The sequence below is a fragment of the Mesoplodon mirus genome (assembly GCF_964341445.2).
Source record: "Mesoplodon mirus genome assembly, chromosome: 14".
Taxonomy (NCBI): Eukaryota; Metazoa; Chordata; class Mammalia; order Artiodactyla; family Ziphiidae; genus Mesoplodon; species Mesoplodon mirus.
The window spans coordinates 2,143,044-2,157,076 of NC_138990.1; the positions used below are offsets into that span (position 1 = coordinate 2,143,044).

The 14,033-nt window shown below is 43.2% G+C and overlaps 1 protein-coding gene across 1 annotated transcript; it reads right to left on the bottom strand.

Annotated features, from left to right (window-relative positions):
* Positions 1 to 2,856: 2,856 nt before the first annotated feature.
* On the bottom strand, positions 2,857 to 12,976 carry LOC309815921 (uncharacterized protein C2orf78-like; the record flags this gene model as incomplete). Its single annotated transcript, XM_082643000.1, is given in 10 exon segments — positions 2,857 to 3,043; positions 3,045 to 3,398; positions 3,400 to 4,409; positions 4,411 to 4,934; positions 6,161 to 6,245; positions 6,249 to 6,344; positions 6,348 to 6,526; positions 6,529 to 6,906; positions 9,789 to 9,914; positions 12,973 to 12,976. Coding segments are annotated over 10 exon segments (2,805 nt in total). The 3' UTR covers positions 2,857 to 2,994.
* Positions 12,977 to 14,033: the final 1,057 nt, after the last annotated feature.

Here is a 14,033-nt window from a genome sequence, read left to right on the forward strand (position 1 = left end):
TTTGTTTTATGTATATTTTACCATAATAAAAAAAAAGATGAACGAACAGCATAAACCAGAATTAGGTAAGATGATAGAACTCAGGACAGAATTCAAAATAAAAGAAAAAAAATTCAGAAAAGCCGACTAAATTTAAAATAATACAAGAGTGGGGACTTCCCTGGTTGTCCAGTGGTTAAGAATCTGCCTTCCAATGCAGGGGATGCAGGTTCGATCCCTGGTTGAGGAGCTGAGATCCCACATGCCGCAGGGCAACTAAGCCCGCACGCCGCAACTACTGAGCCCACGTGCTGTGGAGCCCACGCGCCACAACTAGAGGGCCCACGAGCCGCAAGGAAGAGCCCACGCACTGCAACGAAGAGCCCACGTGCTGCAACTAATACCTAACACCTCCAAAAATAAATAAATTAAACAGAATAATACAGGTGAATGAACATTATGGATAATGCCTTAAGAGAAACAAACAAGGAAAGGAAAATGTTTTTTAAATCAAAAAAGATAAAAAGAATTTTAAAGAAATGGAAAACATATGGGCCTCCCTGGTGGCGCAGTGGTTGAGAGTCCGCCTGCCGATGCAGGGGATACGGGTTCGTGCCCTGGTCTGGGAGGATCCCATATGCCGCGGAGCGGCTGGGCCCGTGAGCCATGGCCGCTGGGCCTGCGCATCCGGAGCCTGTGCTCCGCAACGGGAGAGGCCACAACAGTGAGAGGCCCGCATACCGCAAAAAGAAAAAAAAAAAAAAAAGAAATGGAAAACATAAAAGATAGGCAAAAAAGAGTCAGGACAGCTCTGAAAAGAGTAATGTAAGTACGTATAAGAATCTATTATACCATAAAAGTGACATTTCAAATCCGTGGGACAGATGAGTCAATAAATTGTGATACATCCATGTTGAGGTATAAATAGTTCTCTGGAAGGATCCACAGCATGGCAAAAGCAGATGCCTCTGAGGAGGGAAATGTGTGGCTGGGGAACGTGGGGAAAAGGGTGGCTTTTCATTGAATACCCTTGTGTACCTTTTCTAATGTTCTGTCATGTGAATTTATTAACTCTGAAGGTCGCCTGAGTTCAAACCCCAGTTCCGCAAATTACTAGCTCTTAATCTTGGGCAAACTCTTCACACTCTCCAAGCCTCTTTATCTGTGAAATAAGGTCAGTAACGTAGCCTGGTGCTGCCTGGCACAGAATCAACTGTCAATAAATGGAGATTATTAGTGTAAAAAACCGAAATGCCCATCAATGGATGAATGGATATTTTAAATGTGGTGTATATGTGAAATATTACACAGTCATAAAAAGCAATGAAGTACTGACACATGCTATGACATGGACGAACTTGAAAACATTATGCTAAGTGAAAGAAGCCCCACACAGTGGTCACAATTGTATTATTTCATGAAATGTCCAGAAAAGGCAAAACCATAGCGACTGAAAGGAAATGAATGGTTGCAGGGACTGAAGGAGGAGGGGATGAAGAGGGCCTGCTGATGGTTACGGGGCTTCTTTTTGGGGTGATGAAAACGTGATGGGTTAGATGACGGTGATGGTTGCATAGGCTTGAGAATGTACGAAATGAATTTGCAGTTTCAGGAGGTAAATTTTATGGCATGTGAATGACATCTCAAAAAATTCATCTTGAAAATGAAAATTGCCAGTTTTCCCATGGTCACTATCCACGATCCACTGTCTCCAGCTCTCCGTTCTCCCCACGTCATTCCTTTTCACGCCCACCCCCTGCTGCTCTCTCCCCTCCTCACTCCCTCGAGCAGCCCCACGAGGCCTCCCAGGGAGCCCCTGAACCGCTGGGCGCCTGCGTCCTGTGGCTGTTGGAGCGGCTGCCCCGTGCACGTGCCCCCACCGCTCTCACCCGTGAGAGTGGACGCTTCCATCGGATTTTTCTCGTGCATTTCAGTTGATGGTGATGTTTAGAGAGGGTGGCACGCGCCCTGGTCAGTGGAGGAAGCCCCTCAAGTTAATATTTAGGCCTGTCCAGAAGTTTGGGCTCGTCCACCAGTAACCTCAGGATGCTGTGCTCTGAAAGCCAGGTTGGACGCCTGCAGGCACTTGCAAATACTGAGGACTTCAGAGGCATTTGGGCCTCAAATTGAGGCCTTGCACCTCCACATGCGATGTGACCTCAGCCCTTTGCTGCACCTCTCTAAGTGGCACAGGAATACTGGCCTTGCCTGTCGTTGCCAGGATTAAGTGAATAGTGCATTAGCTGCCCTGGTGCTTAGGTGTTGAGTACATGGTGATTTGCATATCAGGCCCTATTCGTGGGTCTCCTGAGGCAGCACTTCCCTTGGCTCTGCCCCTGTCGTCAGCTGCCCCTAGGATAACTCTGAGCCCTAGCCACCTCTCTGGTAGGTTTCCCTATTCCCCCACTATAATCACACCTGCATAAGGCAACTCAAACATTTCAGCGATGTGTCCTGAACCCCTTGTTTTCTTAAATACCTATGTGGTGGTTGTGAGACTTAAGGCCAACCTCCCCAAGAGACTTTTTCTATTTCTCCTAGTAAACCTAGACTCACATTCTGTCATCTTCAACTCTACTCACGTTTTGTTCTTTCAACCCTGACCTCTGACCCTGCTTTTTACTTCTGCCATTTCATCCTCACTCCTGCTTCCTTTCATAAATCCATAAATCTCTTTCGACCTTCCTAGACCTGGGCCAAGTTCCTTCCTCTTTCCTCAGTTTTTACCCCTTTCCTTCATTCTCCAATCCAACTTTCAGTCCTTCCTTTCTCATGCAGACTTTGATTCCAACCCCATCAAAAACAAAACAGAACAGAAAGAACTAAAACACGCCACCGTTAGCAGCATCTCAAAATTCAAAAGGTTTATTACTCATCTATTAATTCTATTACATTTATTTATTCAGTTTTATTGTTTTAAAATATATCAAAGTAAATAGAGAAATTTATACCTATCTTATCTATATATGAAAGAGCAGCTGGTACCCAAGGTGGCACAAACAATCCTAGCAGCTCTTACTTTAAATATCCGTAGTAGTCAGCAATTTCCATTTCTTTTTCTCTCAATGAAAAATTGCAGTTTCCCCAAAGAGGTGTATTTGGCAGGCTTCTCACGTTCCTGTAGAGCCCGCCTCTTCGTGGCCTTCCATTCTGACTTCTGCTTTTGTTCGATGGGCTTTGACATGACTGGCTCAGGAACATTGGGTTCCCTCCATAGAATTCGCTGCTTGCTGAAGTCTTGGAGTAGAAATGGGGTTTGGAGCTTGGGTGGGGACTGGCGCTTAGTCACAGCAGGGGGAACAGGCTCCTGCTGGAGAGAAGTGCAAGATGAAGTTTTGTAGGGTGCAGGCCTAGGAGCAGCAGAATGATGGACACTAGGCTGGGTATGGTCAGTCCAACCCGGTTGGGTTGGGTTGGTCAGTTGGCTGAGCTGCTTTGGCAGGACGTGGCAAAGAGGCAGAAGCTGGCTGGGATGAACTGGCTGCAGCAGGTTGAGCTGAGTTAGTAGAAGCAGGCTGGGCATGGTCCGCCACAACAGGCCGATGTGAGGCCAGAGACTGTGGCCTCCGAGGAGCAGGTCGAGCTTGAGGCTTGTCCCAGGCAGAAAAAGGCAGAGGTATCAACTTGACCTTCCCCAGAGGAGGCAGCTCATACTGGAATGGAAATGGACACTCTTTTTCAGCACTGCTGTCTGGTTTCTGGGCTTCGACTTGAGTTTTCTCAGGACTCTTACCCTCACGTGGGGTACACCACCATGGCTGGATAGCTGGGGGTGGCTGGGGATCTTTAGGGTTGCTTGAATTTCCCAAGACCTGACAGGAAGAGAGCCCAGTTTTCTTATCATTCTTCTCTCGCAGTGCATGAAAAACCTTCCCAGACTCCAGCATGCGCATGCCTAGGGAGGTTCGAGGCTTTTTAAAGCTCTCTTGGATAAGGTCAGTTTGGTGTTCCTTTCGCTTCGTCTGGGGAATTGTTGGCTTCTCTTCTGCCTTGACTTTGTTCCCTGACTGCTTATTCTCTTCAGCCTTCTTTCTTTCTCTGGTCCTTGTGGTCCTTTCCTGCCCGTGGCTCTTAGCTTTGCTGATCTTTCTGGATGCAGCTTTCTGAGGTTGGCCTTTAGAATGCTTGGCCGTGTTCACAGGAGCCCTGTCACTGACTGCAGCATTGCATAGAACCACTTCTCCCCCTAACAGGCACTCCGGATTCTTTGGCTGGATTTTGGCCTTGGGAGCACCACTGATAGGCTCAGACACTTTATGTTTGTTCTTCCTGGGTTGATCAGAGGGAACCTTTATGACACTTGGCTTTTCCTGCACCTGATTCACCTTAATGGCTCTGGTGTCTTTGGCTTTGATCACGTTGGGACCTTTGGATTGATCAAGATCTTTCAAAGAATGAAAGAGCTGGGGAAGGTGAATATCCTCCGCCAAGTGCAGTAATGTCTGCAAAACCACTGCTAGATTCCATCCCATTTTCAAGTGTCCCTCGGTCCTCAAGACTCAGGCTGTTCTTTCCCAGATCAGCATTTTCAGAACCAGGCTGCTCCTCTTGGCTGACAGGGTCAGTGCAGCCCGGGAGCTGGTGAATATCAGGGATTTCTGAAGGGAGTAGTGGAGGCTCTTGGTTTTCTCTTGGGATCTGGTAGGCATCCAGAGGCTTCGAAAGCTTGGTTTTAATATCTTCCAAGTTCTTACTCTCTATTTGTCCCTGGTTTGAAGCTGGAGGCAGGGCCAGGAGACTACTGGCACTCTGGACTGGAGCTGTCCCTGAAATGTCCCCAAGTTCAGGTGGTGGGTTACTCTCAAGTGTCTGAATATTTCTGCCCCTGCAGGACTTGGGGAGTTCTTGAGTTTGTGTCACACAAGATATCTGGCTTGAAGGTTGCAATCCCAGGGAGTTTTTCATCACCAGGGAAGTCTCCATCCGTTCCAAGGAATCAAGGTAGAAGTCAGTCCCTGGTAAGTGAGATGCTCCCCCTAAACACCAACACAGCAGTCATGTACCTTTCAAGGTACATGGTGTTTGGGGGCAAGATGGGCAAGGCATTTCTACTAACTCTTCTTAAGGATCATGGACAGCGTCCTATGCTATGAGATAAGCGGTGACTGTTGTAATTCTTACTGGTGATCATTTCCTGTCACTGATTCTCGGCTTTCTTTGTATTTCATAGGGTTGTTGTAAGTCAATTAAAAAATGAGTGTTATTTTTAAAAAATGAAATGTTTTACAAAGCCTAGCATTCTCATGTAGAGTCCGTTCAATTCTCCCCACTTTCCTGAGAGGCGAAGAACTCTTCACACCATGAACTAGGAGAGGGAGTAGAGCCCTTCCTGATGAAATAGATAAACAAAGACAGAGTCTTGGCTTGCTCGCTCTGGACAGGATCTCGGACCCTAACGTCTTAAATCCTGGTATATATTAAGGAAGTGAGGACAGTTAAACTGGCACCATCATAACAAGAGTTCTGAAACACCTTCCAAAGAGACTCTAGCAGTAGATCAGGGAAGGCAGTGATACAGTGTGGTAGTACGGGGGAATGATCGGCTACAGCAGTGAAAAATGTGGTACCTATTGGTATGCTCTCAGGGTTCTTGTACATGTAGCACAGATGACCTTTGCAGTGTCCCTCCCACCTTCCCCCTGCATTAGGTGTTCTTTTTTATATTTACTTTTATCTATTTATTTTTTGAACTTATTTATGTATGTACTTTTTTGGCTGCACTGGGTCTTCATTGCTGTGCACGGGCTTTCTCTAGTGGCGGCTAGCGGGGGCTACTCTTGGTTGCGGTGTGCGGGCTTCTCATTGCGGTGGCTTCTCTTGTTGTGGAGCATGGGATCTAGGTGCGTGGGCCTCAGTAGTTGTGGCTCATGGGCTCTAGAATGCAGTCTCAGTAGTTGTGGCACATGGGCTTAGATGCTCCGCGGCATGTGGGATCTTCCCAGACCAGGGCTCGAACCCGTGTCCCCTGCATTGGCAGGCAGATTCTTAACCACTGTGCCACCACGAAGCCCTTGGTGTTCTTATATAGAGTCTAAAAACAGAGAGCCCTGAGCGAAGACAGTGGTTATTAAAGGCTCAGGATCTAAATTTTACCTGTTTATACACCACTTCCCAGCTGTAGATTTGATCCCATTTTTGAATGCTGACCCCATTGTTCAACTTTCTTGCTGTTTGTACTCACCCTGAAAACTTGTTTCTGTGATGGGTTGAGCAGACACAGGGTAGTAGGTTCCAGAGGTGGAAGCTGGTGGTAAGATATTTGTGGGCTAAATCTCCTTTAGTACCATGACCATTTCTGGTTGCACAGAGGCCCTACTTCCTGTGTATGACACAGAGCCATAGGATTGCAGGCAGGAGCCAAGTTCTCAATACAGTAAAGACCCCAGTGTGCCTTGGTTATAGTAATATACCTGGCTTCCTTCCTGGTAGGGAAGTGACAGGCTGTGTCCCTGATTTGGAATCTGAGATGATGTTCCCTGAGCAAGGCTGGCAGAAGGTGATGGATATAGAGGGACCATGTTATTGGTGTCTGTAGTTTTATCATATGGGCTGCCATAAACATGGAGGAAGCAGCTGTGTGCTGGTCAGTGAGTGCCAGAGTAAAGTCTCCGAGTGAAGAAGAATTCTTTTCAGTGCTTTCTGTGATGCCCCACTCAAACACACCTGGATAGGAAGCAGCTGAATTCGGGATCTGGCTCCGGTCAGTAACTCCAGATAACATAGTCGTGCTAGAATGTTGGTGAAGGTCGGCACTACCCATGAGTGTCTGGAAAGAGGTAGCCATAGCTGATGCCGAACTGACGGCAGGAGCAGAGACTCTGGAGAAGTTGCAGACACTTCCTGTTAGGGAAGCTACATTGTTCACCACAGGAAGAGAGTGCTGCAGAGAATTTAGAGTTCCAAGTACAGATGGATTTTGGAAATTTTCTGTAAGAACAAGAGGGTGATGGAAAAATCAGGGAGATTGATAAATTCTCACTATGTTTGAGGAACAGCATTATCTTAAGGTTCTTGCTGTCAGGACACCTCTAATGTCAATACTTACTGAGAAACCAAAAATCAGACAGTTATGATGGTTGTAAGGACTGAGCAGTTTTACACTCTTCTGTATTAACTGCCTGTGCTCCCATCTTGGGCACAGATGGGCAGAGACCCAAGTGGTATGGTTCAGACATTGTTCTTCTCTAGGCTGGAAGCAACCTTCTCCCTGCCCTATCTTTCCCTTCAGCCTGCACTAGTATTGACTTCTATGCTGTTTCCTAGACTGGAAGCATTTTAGAACTAGGAGGACCTTAGAGAACTTCTATTTTCACAGTCTCATTTCATGAGGAAGGAAACTGAGGCTCAGAGAGGTCGGGTTGACTTGTTCAAGTTCTCTCATTATGTTAGTATCCTCACCAGGTTTCAGAACCTAAGTATCCTGACTTCCTTGCCAGGACGCTACTCTGAGCATGATACTGCCAGAAAGCAGGAGAAATAGAACTTATAATATGGGCTTTTTGTCCGTTAGAAAACTGTACGGCTCTTACCATTGTAATCTTCAGTGTCTCACTTTGCTTGTGCAGTTCCCACGCTCTTACCTAGAGTTCACATACAGCTCAGTCCAACTGGTAAATTTAAAGAGTCATTTTTACCCTCTTCAAGCCTGGTTTCTCATCCTACCTCAAAATGATTACCTGAAAGTGAATTTCTTAAGTGCTTTTGGAAAGAAAAAAGTTACCTGATTACTTCAGATTACTCATCTGTAAAGTGGTTATAACACCACCACCAATAATAATAGCAGTAATAATTAATACATGAATAAACTGATATATAGCATATGATTTACATGGAGGAAGATACAATAAGTTCTAGAAAGACAAAGAAAAATCAAGAAAAACATATTATATAACAAAAAAGAAATGCACAGATATTAATGAAAACTGGGGTATGTGGCAAGTATCAAAGCATAATGAATTTAGTAGCAAATGACATTCTGTACCATACATGCGATATTATGAAAGTGTATTTTGCCCACTCTATTTTAGTGAATACTATTAACCAAAAAACATGATAGAAGGTGATTTTGAATGAATTCCTAGCCAATACATACAGACAGAGAAGATATATCAGTAAAAATGCATATAACAAGCAACAAGGTTCAATCAATGTGAATGTATAGGTAGCCACAATATATAGAGACAAGTATTTCAACTGAAACTGGTATAAAGCAGACAGCCAAATAATAAGTGTAAAAGAATTTCATTATTGTGCTCATTCATATTTTTACCCAGCAAGTAACAGGTATTAACCCTGGCAGAAATATATATTTCAAAGAATAGAAATATATCATAAGCAGAAAAGAAGCTTAAAAAGTATCAAGAAGGTTTTTGTATTTATCCTAGAATTTAGATTATAATCATCTTCAACATCCAAGAAGATGACATCCCAAAACCTAAAAAAACCATCATCACTAGAATCCAATTAAAAAAGATTTTCAAATGTAAGAAAATCCAAAGGACTCCACAATATTGTTTTAGATAAATGGTGTTTTTTTTTTTTTTTTTTTTTTTTTTTTTTGCCATGCTGCGTGGCCCTGGCAGTGAAAGCACCGAGTCCTAACCACTGGACCACCAGGGAATTCCCTCAATGTGTTATTAGAGATGTGGGGCTTGACTTTTCTCTTTCTTCTTAGGTAGCTAAGATCTAAAAACGAACGGTGGCTGTTGATCAATGTGCTCTCTGCGTTAGGAGGGAAAGAACTGTAAAGATGAAAAGCAACCTTGCCTTAGAACCTACATATCACACAAAGGACATAGTCCTTCTGATTCAATTTAGAAGATATCATTTAAAAATTTTAATTGGTAAAACGTCTACATAGTTTAAAAATTAGAAAGAATAAAACATTGAAAAGCAGACCCCTAGATAACCACTTTGGTTTCTTGTATATAGGAAGCATCATTTCTAGAACATATTTCTAAAATGTTTATATTCAAAACTGTCAAGTGCCAACTGTATTCAGGAGGCAATAAAAGAAAAAAAAAACTGCGTATGACTTTTCCGATAAGCAGCCTTTCCTGGTGATACCCTGTTCTGTCCTTACTTTCCTTCTTAGTCTGTTAAAATAAGGATTTGCTACAATCAACTTTGTTTTGCCCTGCTCTGGGCAGAATTCACTCTATGCTGTTTCTGCTTTAATTTAAAATCTTTGGTTCCCATCAACATTCCATTGCAAACTACGTTTTTCTTGAGAGCTCCTCTATGCTTTCCCTCTTCATTCTTATATTTTTTCCTATCTCTTGGTTCCTGTTGGCCTGTGCTGATGAAAACAATCCTAAACTTCCTTACGTTTGACTCTGGGCCTCCCTATAGCCCAGTACTCTCCATCCTCTCTCCCTATTTTCTCTTTTCAACTAGTCGAAATATTAGTGGAGGGAGACCATTACACATGAAACATCTTGGTATATATTGCTAGTTTTCTGTGTCACCTGGCTTTTCTATGATTCTGTTGCAACACTCTGGAGAAGTCTCTGATTTCATTTTCTACATGGGTACCCTTTAAGGCTCAGTATTAGAAAAGAAAGGGATCAGAGTGATTAACCAATGTAGTATCCTAACGTAACAGATAAGGAAAAAATCAGGCTTTGTGAGACCGTCAATGATTTGTCCAAAGTCACACAGATAGTAAATGCCAAAGTGAAAACTGAAATTAGGTCTCCAGACTTCTAGTTCAATACTTTCCCTCATTATTCCATGCTATTTTGAATCTACTACTAAATTTAGGGGCAAAATAAATCTAACGAAAAACTTTAAAAAGTTTCTTTTCTTACCTGATATGGTCAGAGAAGAAGAGGAAACATCAACTGCAGATACAAGGGATGAGGTGAAAACACCAGAGGCTGTCTGAGTGGCTGCAGCTGAACGGCACGTGTGTCCAGTACAAAGGTCACTGCTTACTGGTCACTTGTCACTGGTCACTTGTGATGATCCAAATTTATTTACAGTCAACTCCACGGAAACCCGAAGACTCTATCAAGTGGTAGTAGGTTTGGTAGGAGAATGATGTCACAAGGCAGGCAGTTGAAAGGTATGAGATAGCCAATAGGGAGGTCCGATGCCCAACAGGAAGGCGGGGTTGGGTGGAGAGAGTGTAGGAGAGCTAAAACAACACGTAAATTTCTGAGCTCTTGGGAGGAAATCCTAGAAGACAGATTTATTTCCCCCAGGCTATTACATTAGGGAAACCATTGCAACATTTCTTACAGACTTTCATTAATATAATTAACTAACAGTTACTTATATTCTACAGAGTATTATATTTTATTTATCATATACTTTAAGCTATATATATCTTATTTAATATCCTTAGGAAGGAAAGAGCCATCTAGTTTGAACTATTACAGTTGTTCTGTAATCATATCTGTCTAATTAGTGGTTATAGCAGCTTTTAAGGAGCAAAAGCAGGGATTAAGAAGCTCTTTTTGTAATTTGGTTAAACACTAGGGTGAAATTTGTTGAGTGTACCTTGTGGAGAATGTTGTGGTCCAAGGCTCTTCTCTTTTAGTTTCTTCTCCTTGACTCCCACCTTCCTTGGGCTGGGCTAGGCTGGGCCTGGTTGGACTTAATTTCTCTTCTGCTTTCTTTCTTTCTTTTTTTTTTTTTTTTTCCATTATGGGCATTGTTTCTAGGACAAGACTTGATCTTGCATTCTTACTGTCATGGATGTTACTTGCTATCAACTTCCAGCAGCAGGAGTCTTCTTTTCTGTGCTTGATGCTTCACAAAATAGACTGTGCCTGTTGGAAGCAAATACCAGAGAGCTAGGAGACAAAGCTGGTTGCAAACTTTCCTCTGCCAGCCTTTGGTAGCAATTCTTTTGCCCATAATTTGCTACCTCTGGTTCCTTGGGCCACATAGGTATCCTGCCATCCAGCTCTTTTATATGTGAGAGACATTCTGAATACTGTCCGTTTTTCTTTGCACAGAAGTATATACAGTGTGGCAGTTACTGTAATCTCCTCCCTCTTGCAAAGAGCCACTCTAGAATCTTGGACCTCTAGGATTCTCTGTCTTGCATGCTTGGGTGCAAGGCCAAGCAAAATGAAGAGGAGAATAATTAGAGAAGGAAGAGGACATTCGTGGAGAACTGGGAGCAGATAAGGTTAAAGGGCCCAGGAGAGAAGAGATTCATGTAGATTTTTTGGTTTCTGTGGGAAACAAGTTGACACACTTTGGCCTCATTTTGTATTACCAGAACAGAGTCATAGATATAAGTAGCTCGATAGTGCAGCAACTGCCATGAATTCTGTACACTAAAGAGAACAGTCTTACATATATTTCTCATTTTGTTTTATGTCATATTACCTTATTAATAGCATTCACTGGTATGTCTGTAGAATACAGATTTTTTAAAATGCTCTGGTTTTGTCTACATGGTTATTTCCTTGTCATATTTTTAAGGACTCCAACACTGTAAGACATATTGCATGTTTTTCTCTTGAGGACTGTTTATCTTGAATTATCATGAACGAACTTGACCTGTTGGATTTTGTGGAGAAACTTTAAAAAGGGTCTATGAAAAAGGCATTGTGGTGAGTCACATTATGCACCCAAGTGTAAGGAGCAGGTATCTGCCATCAGCCCAACTTGGCCTGGATTGCCTCTGTTTTAGTTCCCATGGTTAGTGCTTTTCTCCCTAACCACTCTTGTGACTGTGATAATGTGGGTAAGTGCTGAGCTAATGAATTATATGTGAGGTAAGCTGGTATGAGGGAGGAAATCTATGGATCTAGTCATTTTCCTTGGTGGTAAGCTTTCACGGGTGCAAAGATCGATCTTTGGGCTTCCCTGGTGGCGCAGTGGTTGAGAGTCCGCCTGCTGATGCAGGGGACACGGGTTCGTGCCCTGGTCTGGGAAGATCCCACATGCCGCGGAGCGGCTGGGCCCGTGAGCCATGGCCACTGGGCCTGCGTGTCTGGAGCCTGTGCTCCGCAACGGGAGAGGCCACAGCAGTGAGAGGCCTGTGTACCGCAAAAAAAAAATAAAATAAAAAAATAAAGATCGATCTTTCTGCGGACTTTTCTAGTACCAGGAAGATATCCCATAGATGGGACCTCCAAAGACACACGTTTAATTTTTAGGCCTATTTTTCCTATTATGAGATATGAGTTTTTTCACTGATGGAAATGATGCTTATCTGAGAAGAAATTGTGAAAGGTGTTGTAGTATAGAGATGTGGCTTAAGCTTTTAAGATTTTTCAAGGTTTTTCCCCTAAGCTTCCTACTTTAGATGGCCTACTTACATGATACTAGTATGTGATGTGAGGCTAACAACTTACTAAATACCTGCAAGCCAGATCAGTGTCTCTTTTCTCTATATTTCCATGGAAATCAAGGGACCCATAGCTACTGCAGGTTAGGGTGGGTGTTGTGAGATTGGGGGAAGTGTGGTAAGACACATTTTGGTATCAGTAATATGTTTACATATTAAAATATTCAGTTCCAACATTCAATTCTATTTATGCAAACCCGTAGTTAGGCTTTTCCTTGTTCCAAGCCTGTAACTTATTTTCTCTCTCTAGTTCCAGCCATTTAACTTTAGCTTGCAGGATCAGCATCATCTTAACCTCTAAAAGAATCTTACATGTAGGAGGAAGAAACTAAAGAGCTCTATTTCAACACTTAGGAATATCAGGCCCTACCCTGACGTAAACCTTTATTCTTATAGTTAGGGTATTGTCTTGTCCCGTATATCCACTTCCTGCATTTTGAACCCATCAGGTTAACTGAGACATGTTTTGGTGTAACATCCCCAGTTCATCTACCCCTGAAGCTCTCCTTAATTCTTCCCATTGTCACATTGTGATTTAATTAAATACTGGAATCCCTCAAACCCTTGCATGGTACCCGAGGCCCTATGGGATACTGGTAGATCATGTTAGTGTCAAATACTTAGCTGTCTGATTCTCCAAATATCCCTTGCTCCTATATTTTCCATCCCAGCATACTACATACCCATTAAGGCACTGTTTTATCTCATGTTTTACCCACTCCCATCCAGAGGCCTACACTTTGCTAGTTCCCATACTTTCTGGAAACCCTGTTATGGCCAGGTCTGGATTTTTTTGTGTTTCCACCCAAAGCCTGTATCTTTTAGCAAGCTGGAACTATAAGACCAACATAGATTTTCTAGTTTCTGATAGATTTATGTCACAATTTGTACATTGTCATGTCTACAGATGTTTGTATCATTTTTCTTTTTGGCCATTACATGCCTATTGGATATTTTTCATAAATTGCAAAAGAATATTTTATGACTTAGCACCAAATTGAATGTGCCTCATCGTAAGTTTGTAAACTGTGTTGTGCTAACTTGTATCTTTTCTTTGTCCAAATAGTAATTTATTAATATTGTCCCATTTGTAATTATGTGGAAGTTTTCAGAATTGTAAATAAATGCTTGTGGATTGATACTTGGTTAGACTATGACTGTCCCAGATACGTTAAAGCTAGTGATCTTTTTCTCATTCATTCATTCATTCATTCAATAATTCTGACCTTCCTGACTCAGTTTACCCAGCTCAAATGGCTGTGAAGATTACTAACAGTGTACGTAAGGTACTTTCAGAAATTAGAAACTGAGACAGGACAAGATGGTGGAAGAGTAGGACGCGGAGATCATCTTCCTCCCCAGAAACACATGAGAAATACATCTACACGTGGAACTGCTCCTATAGAACACACAGTGAACGCTGAAGACCTCACACCTCCCAAAAGGCAAGAAACTGCCCATGTACCTGGGTAGGGCAACAGAAAAAAAGAAACAACAGAGACAAAAGAATAGGGACGGTACCTGCACCAGTGGGAGGTAGCTGTGAAGGATGAAAAGTTTCCACACACTAGGAGCCCCTTCCCGGATGGAGACTGCGGGTGGCGGAGGGGGGAATCTTCGGAGCCGCGGAGGAGAGAACAGCTACAGGGGTGCGGAGGGCAAAGCGGAGAGATTCCCGCACAGAGGATCGGTGCCGACCAGCACTCACCAGCCCGACAGGCTTGTCTGCTCAGCCGCCGGCGAG